Here is a 13,574-nt window from a genome sequence, read left to right on the forward strand (position 1 = left end):
AAAAACCACAGGCACAGTTCTTGTTAAGTCCAGAAGTGGCAAGTCACGTAAAATATTGGAGAGGCAAAGGCGAAGGATAGTGAGAACGGTCAAAAACAGCCCACAGACCACCTCCAAAACCTACAACATCAACTTGCATCGTTCCACAGTTTAGTGCACTTTGATGCAAAAGAAGCCTTTTCTGCACACAAGCCACAAATGGAGTCACTTGAGGTATGCAAAAACACATTTGGACAAGCCAGCTTCATTTTGGAATAAGGTGCTGTGAACTGATGAAACAAAGATTGAGTTATTTGGTCATAACAAGGGGTGTTATGCATGGCGGCAAAAGAACACAGCGTTCCAAGAAAAACACTTGCTACCCACAGTAAAATTTGGTGGAGGTTTCATCATGCCGTGGGGCTGTGTGGTCAGTGCCAGTACTGGGAATCTGGTTAAAGTTGAGGGTCGCATGGATTTCACTCAATATCAGCAGATTCTTGAGAATAATGTTGCGGAATCAGTCACAAAGTTGAAGTTACGCTGAGGCTGGATATTTCAAAAAGACAATGACCCAAAACTACTCTGTATTTATGTAGAGGAACAAGTACAATCTTGTATGTTCTGGCTATCCCAGTCCCCAGACCTAAATATCATTGAACATCTGTAGGGTGACTTAAAGCGGACTGTCCATGCTCGGCAACCATCAAACCTAACTGAACTGGAGATGTTTTGTAAGGAGGAATGGTCCAAAATACATTCATCCAGAATCCAGACACTCATTACAGGCTATAGGAAGCCTCTTAAGGCTGTTATTACTGCTAAAGGAGGCTCTACTAAATGTGATATTTTTTCTGATGGGGTGCCCAAATTTATGTACCTGTCTAATTTCTTTTTAATGCATATTGCACATTTTCTGTTAATCCAATAAACCTCATTTCAGTACTAAAATATTACTATGTCCTTCAGTTATTTGATATATCAAAATGAAATTGCTGATCCAAACACGCAAATATTTATAAATGAAAATCATGGAAATTGTCAGGAGTGCCCAAACTTTTGCATACAACTGTAAATAAGTTACTGAAATATAAAAATAACACATCAATTTAATAAACCTAAAACTACTGATAATACCTGAAATTTGTCAGGGTCAGCACCTCCACCCTGTCCCACAAAGATCTTAGAGTTTGCCTCGAGCTCCACATCATCAGGTAAGCGTTTAAACTTGATCACCTTGGCATTAGATTCGCAGTCCCCATAGAAAGACAATTGATCCATGTTAACAGCCAGAGAGAAACGGCTCCACTTATCAGGCTGATGTGGCACCTCAAATCTGGCCACCTCTCGAGATACATCTGAATCAGGCTCTGTGTAATAAAAAATAACTTTCCTTTCTCCGTTCTCCACAGCTGAGAGCTTGACCCCTACATACATGATTAGTTGATTTGCATCGGTTATGGAAAAAATCACTCCAGCATCTTTGGAGGTAGGCTTTAAATGGAAGACCAGGGAGAAGTCTCTGTAAAAGGTTCTGGGTAGGTGGGCACGTGCCATCTGTTCCATGTTGGTTTCCTTATTAAAAAGGTATCCAGTTTCACCATTTGGTCCGGGCACCTGGGTGATCTCTTCAGGTAGGTTTTCAAAAAGTTGTAGCAGGGAGATTCCATTTTCTTCTATGGGCAAAAAAAGTAACCAGTCATAAATTATAACCAGATTCCAAAAATAAGTTTAAAGGGACAGTAAGGAGGATTTTCCCCCATATACTGTAGTAGTGAAAGACCAATGTCGCACACCTGTGAGTTCCGGTTAGGTGCGTAGGATAAAGAGACAATAGTAGTCCAGCAAACATGTATACAAAAGAGATATCCCGCACACTAATAACTTGCAAAATATTTATTGCGACGTTTCGATCGTAAGATCTTCTTCAGGCATATAAACATGATAATGGTATCACAAAGTATTTAAAAAATTTTTATGGACCAATCACAACAGACAATAGTCACCGACTAATCACAGTATCAGACCTTCAATGACCAATCAAATTTGTCTACAATTATTTCCATCACATCAACAACCTCAATATCATACACAAATCAGAAACAGTCTATAATGACAAGAAAAAAGAGAAAACACCACAAACCGTACATACTGCATGAAGAATTGGAATAAGCATAGTGCAAAACTCCATCAACAATTTAAAAAAAACACAAATTTTTTCCTCTCAAGATTATAACATCACATTGAAAAGTGCTTCATCATTTAAACCAAGAGGCGATAATGTTTGTAAAGTAAAAATCCAAAATAATTCGCGTCTCTGTAGGAGGATGTCAATGTCTCCGCCTCTCGGTGGCATAGTCACTCTTTCTATCCCACAAAAACTTAGAGAAGAGACATCATGACTCATGGCCATAAAGTGTGCCGCAACCGGATAGTTAATGTCTTTTCTTCGAATAGAGCTCTTGTGTTCACTAATTCTTTTTTTCAATTGGCGCGTAGTTTTACCAACATAGCCTAAACCACACGGACAACTAATTAAATACACCACATGTGTAGAGGCACACGTTATCACAGAATTAATGTGGAATTTTTTTCCCGTTCTAGGGTGACAGAAGAATGACATTTTTTTCGTGTTATTGCACTGGGCACAATTACCACACCGGTCATTTCCATTTTGTAATGGACTAATAGTTCTCTGTGCAAGACTGTGTGTGCAACTCTGAAAACGGGCATGTACTAGATGATCTTTTAAATTTTTTGCTCGTTTGTACACTATAAGTGGAGGGTTAAGGAAAATAGAACTAAGCTCAGGATCAGATGACAAAAGATGCCAATGTTTTTTGAAAATAGATCGAATTAAATAAGATTTGTCGGAATGAGTCGTGATGAAACCTTTTTTGTCCTCTTCTTTAATAATTGAGCTCGTGTATTATGAAGAGTAGTATCAAAGGCTTCATCAATCCATTCTGTAGGATATCCTCTTTCTAGGAATTTCCTTTTCATTGTCGTTGACTTCTCAATAAAATCTGAATCAGAGTGACAAATCCTTCTTAATCTACAGAACTGACTCTTCGGCAAACCCTTCTTTAACGAGGTAGGGTGAAAGCTAGTTGCGAGTAGTAATGTGTTGCGATCGGTTTCTTTAGTGAACAAAGTCGTGATTAGACGGCCCTCATTCTTTTGTACCCACATATCAAGGAAATGTACTTTCAAATCACTCACTTCCAATGTAAATTCCAAATCCTCAACAAATCCGTTAAGGACAGACACAAACTCATTTACATCATTGTGATTACCCAAAAAAATACAAAAAATGTCATCAATGTATCTGTACCATTTTATGATCCGCGAACAAAAAGGATTTTTTTCCACATTAAATACAAAACATTGTTCAAAGAAGCCAATAAACAAATTGGCATAGTTAGGGGCAAAAATAGAGCCCATCGCTGTTCCACTGATCTGGAGGAAAAAATCCATATCAAAGTTGAAATAATTGTATCTCAAAACGTATGATGCCATCTCGATCAAAAATTCTGTCGGGGGAATAATGTCACCCCGTGTGGAGAGAAAATGTTTCAAGGTTGATTGAATCTCTGATTCAGATTTTATTGAGAAGTCAACGACAATGAAAATGAAATTCCTAGAAAGAGGATATCCTACAGAATGGATTGATGAAGCCTTTGATACTACTCTTCATAATACACGAGCTCAATTATTAAAGAAGAGGACAAAAAAGGTTAAAAAACATTAGTTTACTTTCATCACGACTCATTCCGACAAATCTTATTTAATTCGATCTATTTTCAAAAAACATTGGCATCTTTTGTCATCTGATCCTGAGCTTAGTTCTATTTTCCTTAACCCTCCACTTATAGTGTACAAACGGGCAAAAAATTTAAAAGATCATCTAGTACATGCCCGTTTTCAGAGTTGCACACACACTCTTGCACAGAGAACTATTAGTCCATTACAAAATGGAAATTACCGGTGTGGTAATTGTGCCCAGTGCAATAACACGAAAAAAATGTCATTCTTCTGTCACCCTAGAACGGAAAAAAAATTCCACATTAATTCTGTGATAACGTGTGCCTCTACACATGTGGTGTATTTAATTCGTTGTCCGTGTGGTTTAGGCTATGTTGGTAAAACTACGCGCCAATTGAAAAAAAGAATTAGTAAACACAAGGGGCCTCATTTATAAAATGCTGCGTAAAAACCATCCTACATTTGATCTTACGATCATTTATAAAAAATGCGTACGTGTGATTTATAAACCGAACGTACGCGCAAAAAACGCGCGTACCCCTTTCAAATCTATAAATCGCAAATGAACTTGAACTTGTGCGCAGCCGAGCAGTTTCAGATCTCCGCCTTTAAACGATGTCTAATTAATGTCACAGACATATAAAAGAGCACTTCTAAATGTTTAAACCAAAATTCAAACAGCAAGAATGGCTTATATTTCCAAAAACCTGCAGCAATCAGACAAGCAAAAGTGCGTACGTCTGCTCAGACCCTGACGTGGCGCTAAGCACTTTTCCACGTCAAAGACAGCTTTTATAAATATGCACTTTGCCGTGGATTTTTGCGTACGCAAACTTTACGATCAAATCTGTGCATACGCACGCTTTATAAATGAGGCCCCCGAGCTCTATTCGAAGAAAAGACATTAACTATCCGGTTCACACTTTATGGCCATGAGTCATGATGTCTCTTCTCTAAGTTTTTGTGGGATAGAAAGAGTGACTATGCCACCGAGAGGCGGAGACATTGACATGCTCCTACAGAGACGCGAATTATTTTGGATTTTTACTTTACAAACATTATCGCCTCTTGGTTTAAATGATGAAGCCCTTTTTAATGTGATGTTATAATCTTGAGAGGAAAAAATTTGTGTTTTTTTAAATTGTTGATGGAGTTTTGCACTATGCTTATTCCAATTCTTCATGCAGTATGTACGGTTTGTGGTGTTTTCTCTTTTTTCTTGTCATTATAGACTGTTTCTGATTTGTGTATGATATTGAGGTTGTTGATGTGATGGAAATAATTGTAGACAAATTTGATTGGTCATTGAAGGTCTGATACTGTGATTAGTCGGTGACTATTGTCTGTTGTGATTGGTCCATAAAATTTTTTTAAATACTTTGTGATACCATTATCATGTTCATATGCCTGAAGAAGATCTTACGATCGAAACGTCGCAATAAATATTTTGCAAGTTATTAGTGTGCGGGATATCTCTTTTGTATATACCCCCATATAGTAGTAAAATTTTATTTTTGCATGCAAACAAATAGTGCTCTCTAGCGCCTCGCTTTTCCAAATGCGTGTTGCAACTACGGTAGCCTTTATGTACTCACTGATCTCCTTGTCCGTTTCAGCTGGTTCACGTGTTCTGAATGAAAACGCGTTGTGGAAACGCGTTGGTAAGCTAGTGCTTTTTGTCCCTCTCTGCTATTATAGTTTTCAATACAGCTGAATGAAATGGAAGCCTCCTTGGACTTACCAGTTCAATGTAAGTAAAGAGAAGAAATTCCAAGCTTACAAAAGAAAAGTCAGATCACTGGCAGAGGTCATTTGACACCAATGAGGACATTTATGAATAAAGACATTGATTTTGATTAATAAAACACTTAAAATCCTACTTACAGTCCCTTTAAAAGGTGTGAATGTACAGGATTTTGGGATGTTATATAAAATGTGTAATGTCTTTATAAAAAGTTTGGCATAAGATCTATTCAAAATAGTTCCTAATGAGGAGTTCCTAAGAATCTTTACACTGCTTTCCAAATGATTAGGCACATGCCTTTTTTGTTTATTTTTTCAATACTTTCAGGAAGTTTACAAATTTTTATATACCCTCAACACTTATGTGAGAGTGTGGATGTTATTCTATTTAAATGAAATAAAAATGTAAAAAGATTTAAAAGGGGTTCTTGGGATTCCAGAGACAGCTTTTTCTTGCTGCCTTTTCCTAATATTTCCTTAATAAAATGTTTTAAAAAGCCTTTATACAGTCAAATCTTTATGTACTGTGAATCACTTATAAATCTTATAATAGTTCAATCATTTCTGTTTATATCCAACAAATATAAATTGTTATAGGAAATAATTTGCTTTTAAAATAATACACACTTTTTTGTCTTTAGAAAGACCTTTTTCATACCCATATTGTAGGAGAACTACAACTTGCTTAATAATTTGGAGCAGCATATTTTGCATATTTTTCCAAAGTATTAAAGTATCTTTTAACATTTTTATTTCATTTAAATAGAATAACATCCACACTCTCATATAAGTGTTGAGGGTAAAATAAAATTTGTAAACTTACTGACTGTATTGGAAAAATAAATAAAAATGGCATGTGCATAATAATTTGGAATGCAGTGTAATGACATATAATAAAAGGAACGTAATTGAGTTACTGTTTTTCCCCATGTAACTACAAGGTAGAACAGCGAAATAAAACTCTAAGAGTGTATTACAGTAAGCCCTAAGAGAAAGCTGCTTAGGTCATTTTAATGAATTTTGCGTTCTCATGATTCACAACCCAGTCAACATGTGAGATCAAACAAGATCACAGTGAATTCACACCATTCTCATACCGTGATAATTCACAGAGTGAGCTATATGTGAGCTCATTGTGATTTTAAAATGTTGAGCAGGTTAAAAGGAGGCAATCCAACACAAGTACAGTAGGGCATTCTACTTCCTATATCTTACTAGGAAAAGGTGGATACTGGAGGATCACAGTGACGTCACATCGTTCTCATGCTGTGATAATCATAGTGTGAACTATATGTGAGCTCATTGTGAATTCAGAATGTTGAGTTCATGGTATGAGTGCACAATGAGTGTGCCATGACTTCACATAGTGACCATGATGAGCAAGCTTTGAGTGTACCATAACCTGACATCGTGACCATAGTATGAGTCACGACCTGTGACTAATATTATGGTCACAATCTGAAGTCATGGTACACTCACTGTGTGCTCATACTATGGTCATAATTTTAGGGGAACGGCACACTCATTCTGTTATAGCAGGAAAGCACACATGTCTGGAAAATGTTGGCCCAAGAGTAGAATGTCACACTTCTTACCTATAATTTCTAAGAAATATTATAGGAATGATCATAGGATCAAATTAAGGACACTTTCTACACAGCATTTTATAATACAGCCACATGGTGTGTAATGTATTTACCATATAAAATGTCGACAACAATGTTATGGCATCAAGAAGCCTAAATATAGGTTTTAGAAAGCTAACTGATTGGAGGTAAAAGTGACCAGGATTCACAGATTGGTTTGTCTAAACATTGTGACCTAGTGGTTAGAGAGTCAGACTTGTGTGGTTGGTGGTTCGATTCCCACAGCTGGCAGGAACTGACTGCTTGTTAGGGCGTTGCAGTGATAGTTGCCATGTGTATGTGCGTTTGTGTGTGTTAATGCCTTGAAGTGGATGGCTTCACTACTCAGTTGGGGGGTTAAATGCAGAGACCATCATGTCTCTTTCACTTTTTTTATTGTCTGTATATTATTTGCAATTAAATGCTGACGTCTCTGCGACATGTTTCCGATTAGCTAGAATAGTTATTCTCTGTGCGACATTTGTTACTTTTCATCCCATGTGCTTTATGGGTATTATGTGCTCCCATTGAGTGTGCAGTGACCTCATATGGTGACCTTAATATATGAGCAAACCATGAGTGCGCTGTGTGGTTACAATTTTGGCTCACTGTGACGCACACATTGTGACAACAATTTGAGGATCATGTAAGTTCATAGTAACTTGGCTTAGAGATCAAAGTGTTAAAAGGGAAAGGAATAAAGTCACAACCTAGTATGATCACAAATATTTCATTAGTTGGTAACACTTTAGAATACGGATCCATTGTTAATAAATAACTACACAGGAACAAATTAGTAATGCAGTATTAACAATCTAGTAACTACTGTTAACTAACAAGAAACCCTGATTAACAAACTGGTAAGTAATAGCACACAGATGATGAACGTAGTAGTTCACTATTAACTAATTAATAACTGATAGCAGTAGAATGCTGAAGTATTGCGACTCGCACATTCGGAGAGAAATAACGCGAGATGTCGTATTTGGTCGTATTAGCATTGAACAGTGCAATTTCATGAAACGCCAGTCAAATGTTGTCTATATTGTACAAACAAATGATCCCTGCTTTTCTGTTAAGAACATAAATGTAAGCATCCAGACTTTTTGATGTACTTAAAAGCAACATTTTAAACAAAATTCAGCAGGCTAATTTGGGCTGAACTGGGCGAGCGCATCAGACTGTGGGAACGGGATTTCCAATTTCAGGGTAATGTTTCCACAGCAGTGGCATATCAGCAACTTTTCCACACTACACCATGATCCCCATTTGCCCTGGCTGTCCAGTAACTCACCCACTCAGCCAACATTCATTTCATTCCAATGTTTAGCTGCCACAATAGAAAAAGTTACTTTCTTACTTTCTCATATTTTTGTATTGTTTTCGGTACAAAAATCTAAAAATTCCTAAATTAAGATGTAATTTCTTGATAAGCAAAATGACCTAGGAAAATAAGTCTAGTTTTTAGACAAAAAAATATAAACTTTAAATAAATAAGTGCTTACAACAAGCAATAAAATCTGCCATTGGAATAAGTTTACTTTTTCAAACACTTAATTCAAGAAATTTTTTCTTATTCCATTGGCAGATTTTTTGTTGTTGCTTGTTTTAAGCACAAATTCGCTTAAATTTTATATTTTTGTCTAAAAACTAGACTTATTTTCCTAGGTCAGTTTGCTCATCAAGAAAATACATCTTAATTTAAGAATTTTTAGATATTTTTGCTGAAAAAAAAAGACAAAAATACTAAGTCAGAAAGTCATTTTTTTGCAGTGCAACATGTTTCAAAACGCACACACATGGGACTATGGGAATATAGCTGGCCCATTCTTAATCCAGATGTTTCCACTTTCTCCTGCATCCCACCTCAAGCCTCGCAAACACAATCCTGCTGGATCAGCCACCTGTTCATGTCAAATAAAACTAAAACCACTGGAAAAATCTAGACTATAAACTATATTATTAAGAGTGTGGAATAATTAACTAGAGCGCGAGGTGTCATTGCATTGATGTTTTCTATCTGCTTTCCAATTAAACAGTGTAAACAAAATTAAGTAAAAGCTTTATTTTAGTTTTAGCTTTGCTTTAAAGAAAGCTGTTGTTCATATGGTACATGTGTAGGGCTGCAATGCATGTGGATATGCTAATAATGGTCTCTTGGGCATAAATAGTTTATTCGCCAACTGGTCTATCAGACATTTTAAATGTGTAGAAAACATCTAAAAGAGAAGGACTAAATAAAAATTGGTTTTACAGTGTCTACACTGCAGAAAATAACTTTCATACTTAGTATTTTTGTTTTGTTTTCAGAACAAATATCTAAGAAATCTAAATATGCTTGATGAGCATATAAGAACATAAGTCTAGTTTTAGACAAAATGTATCAAATGTAAGTGAATTTGTGGATAAAACAAGCAAAAAAAATCTGCCAATGGGATAAGCAAAATGTTTTGCTGAATTTTTCTTGTATTAAGTAAATTCAAGAAAATAATGTTTTATTCAATTGAAAGATTGTTTTGCTTGTTTTAAGCACAAATTCACTTAAATATGATATGTTTTGTCTAAATACTAGACTTTGCTCATCAAGAAAATGCATCTTAACTTAAGAATTTTTAGATATTTCTACTGAAAACAAGACAAAAATACTTCACTTTGTCAGGCAGGCCTTATTTAAGTAATTTCTGTGACAGTAATCAGGCCTGGGTGTGGCAAGAGAAACTGCACTTTTTCACACAGGGCCATGTGGGTGTGGATTAAGAAAGTCATTTTTTGCAGTGTTATTGTTTAAGTCTCAGTGCAGGTTTCAGAGCTTATATGTGAATGTCAAGACATAAGGATATAAGCATTATAAGAAATTTCAAAATTGTTCACATTAGTGGTCGTTCTGGGGCAATTTGTCAAATAACAAGTAATCATATTCAAGTGAAAGAAAAGAATGAAATTACTCTTTGTCACTTTGATGAATGAGATTTAAAGATCAGAATAATTATCCAAACATCCCATCACTACAATGCTGGGTAATAACTGGATGTTGGGTTAATAAATAAACTTATCCTTGGTTGTTTCAACACAATGCTGGGTTGTTTTAACTTACAGTTGGGTTAACAACAACCCAACATGTGTATTTATAACCCAACATGTGTTCCCTCCAATATGTACCCAGCATTGGGCTAAAAACAACCCAGCAGAATTTAGTGTTCTTACAACCTTTAAAAATACAATATAAAATACAAAAAAGCACTTATCAATCCTGTTGCTCCATGCATTTTTTTTTGTGAAAACGTGTTGGTCCCTACCTTGTCACACTTTAATGTTTCAGATCATGAAACAAATGTAAATATTAATCACAGATAACACAAGTAAACACAACATGCAGCTTTTAAATGAAGCTTTTTATTATGAAGGGAAAACAAAATCCACACCCACATGGCCCTGTGTGAAAAAGTGCAGTTTCTCTAGCCACACCCAGGCCTGATTACTGTCACAGAAATTACTTAAATAGGACCTGCCTGACAAAGTGAAGTAGACCAAAAGATCCTCAAAAGCTACACATCATGTTCAGATCCAAAGAAATTCAGGAACAAAAAGAGAAAGAAAGTAATTGAGATTTTAGCAGTCTGGAAAAGGTTATAAAGCAATTTCTAAAGCTTTGGGACTCCAGCGAACCACAGTGAGAGCCATTATCCACAAATGGCGAAAACATGGAACTGTGGTGAACCTGGCTGGCCGGCCGACCAAAAGAGCGCACCGATGACTCATCCAAGAGGTCACAAAAGACCCCACAACAACATCTAAAGAACTACAGGCCCCACCTGCCTCAGTTAAAGGTAGGGTTTCACATTTTGAAAAATGCTAACGGTAGCCGCCTAGCAATAAAATCCTGATCGCACCCTCCAGTCAAATCGCCACATAAAGTCACGCCTTTTTCAAAACACATGAACACGCACAGATCAGATGGTCACATCTCATGTCTCATTCACCAGTGAGAAAACTACGCAGTACAAAGTGAATAACATTACCAAAACACCAACATAAACAACTGGTTTACATCAGAATTAGTTAAAGCAAATTTTCGGTTGTGTAGACGTAGTAACTTTATCGTTATGCTAATCCGTAAACGAACACAAATTTCATAAGCAACACAATGTTTCATTGAAGCCGATGGTGTATGGTGTCTGCGTGGACTAGCTGTGTGGTGGGCATGCAAATTAAGCTTACGTATGAGGGACAAAAAAAAGGCAACATCCGTTCGAACCGAAATCTATGATTGGTTGAAAATTTTTTGGTCCTACGCCTTTCACAGATGACATACATTTCTACAAATAAATTTAAACAACTTAACACAGTGATTGCTATTAGGATGTGAGGAAACTTTTAACCAGCATAACTAAAAATGTTTCAGGATCAAATGTGTTACCCTACCTTTAAGGTCAGTGTTTATGACTCCACCATAAGAAAGAGACTGTGCAAAAATGGCCTGTATGGCAAAGTTCCAAGAAGAAAACCGCTGCTGATCAAAAAGAACATAAAGGCCCATCTCAGCTTTGCCAGAAAAGATCTTTATGATCCCCAAGACTTTTGGGAAAATACTCTGAGGACTGACGAGACAAATGTTTAACTTTTTGGAAGGTGTGTTTCTCATTAAGTCTTGTGTAAAAATAACACAGCATTTCAAAAAAAAGAACATAACACCAACAGTAAAATATGTTGGCGGTAGAGTGATGGTTTAAGGCTGTTTTGCTGCTTCAGGACCTCGAAGACTTGCTTTGATAAATAACCATGAATTCTGCTATCTACCAAAAAATCCTTAAGGACAATGTCCGACCATTTGTTCGTGATTTCAAGCTGAAGCGACTTTGGGTTCCCTTTCACTCGGTCACTAGGATGTCCCGTCATTTTAAAGATGTAATTTTGTCTGTGCAGTTCCAGATGTGGCAGATATATAGGTCTCTTGGATGGCCACTATCTCTGTCTCTCGTGCCTAAGGGGGGAACACTGAGGCTGCATTCGTGGAGGGTTCATACTCCTAACGAGAGTATGACCCTCTTGGATTTGCACCATTACCCCTGCGTGCCATCTCACTTTCACTCTGTGGTCAAACTCAACGTTTCTTCGGGATGGAGTAACCCTGAAATAGGTCTCCAGGCATGCTGTTGTATACACTGAAGCCTCCACCAAAGAGTGGGGGCCACGTACAATGAGCTTGCAGTCTCGGGGGTGTGGATGGCTGTATATCTTCCACTCGTTCGTCTTGTTCACGAGCTTTGACGACGCTTCCCATTCACTTTTAATAGGTGAAGTCAAGCGTTGGCGAACTGAATTGTGGATCCGTCGGCGCCGCGTCACTGCCATTGAACATTTCTCAACTTTTCAAGGGGCAACGCGAGCGTCAGCCAATCAGATTGCCTTATGCAAATAACCTAGAAAGAGCCAGCCAATTACGTTTATGGAAGATCGGAGCATGTGCTGCGGCCACTGTAATTGGCTGTTGGCCACGCTTCAGACAAGCCTTCCGCCAAGCGTCAACGCTTACGTCCCGTGTGAATGCGGAGTTAGGCGAATGGCGACTCCACCCCCAGTTGGTTCAGCTGATTTGTAGTTGTTTCGGCAGGGCACAGATCAATCTGTTTGCCTCCCCAGAGACGACCCACTGTCGCCTGTTTTTTTCACTAACCAATGGTTGACTCAGTGTGGATGCACTGGCACACAGCTGGCGGCAGGGTGTGTGCAAATATGTGTTCCCCCAGTGAGCCTTCTCACGCAGACACTGTGCAAAGTCAGGGAGGACGAGGACAGAATTTTACTGGTTGCTCCTTATTGGCCAACCAGGAACTGGATTACTCTGAGGAAGGACCTTATTTCTCAAGGAGGGGTCACACTATGGCACCCGTGCCCCGACCTGTGAAATCGCTGAGGTTCTAAGTGATTTACCGCAACCGGTATCTAACACCATCATTACCTTCAGCATCGCTTAGAAGACAGGCTGTCACCCTTCACCATTAAAGTACATATTGCTGCAATATCCACTCAACATATCTTGATAAACTGTAGGTCAGTGGGTAAGCACGACACGTTAACTAGATTCTATAGTGTTCGCATTGAGCTAGTATCCTCTCGTGTTCTCTCTAAAACACTGAGCACCAGCTCAGCTTAATATCTACTAACACTTTATTGTGATGATATCTCAACAGACATTCAACTGTCTATAAGTATCTTTGCAGGTGCATGTCAACTTATTCCACTAACCCAAACCTCTTCCCTAACCCCAACCCTTACAGTCTACTATTACACTTATGACAGTTATTTGACGTATAGTTGCAAGTCATTGAAAGTTAGTTGACATGAAGTTGCAAAGTTATTTATAGTCAGGAGAATGTCTAAAGTGGACTATCAAAATAAAGTGTAACCTCGGCTGTCAGCCTCTCACTTAGATCCATTCTCTGTAAACCTGTGTTAGGCCTA

The 13,574-nt window shown here is 37.6% G+C and overlaps 1 protein-coding gene across 1 annotated transcript in view; it reads right to left on the reverse strand.

The window, feature by feature from the left end:
- col18a1b (collagen type XVIII alpha 1 chain b) overlaps nucleotides 1-13,574 on the reverse strand; it is a 127,557-nt gene that overhangs the window by 104,412 nt on the left and 9,571 nt on the right. Inside the window, exon 2 of the mRNA XM_065240291.1 lies at nucleotides 1,117-1,655. Coding sequence (XP_065096363.1) covers nucleotides 1,117-1,655 — 539 coding nt within the window. The remainder of the gene's footprint in view (nucleotides 1-1,116; nucleotides 1,656-13,574) is intronic.

The sequence above is a fragment of the Paramisgurnus dabryanus genome, chromosome 7 (assembly GCF_030506205.2).
Source record: "Paramisgurnus dabryanus chromosome 7, PD_genome_1.1, whole genome shotgun sequence".
NCBI lineage: Eukaryota > Metazoa > Chordata > Actinopteri > Cypriniformes > Cobitidae > Paramisgurnus > Paramisgurnus dabryanus.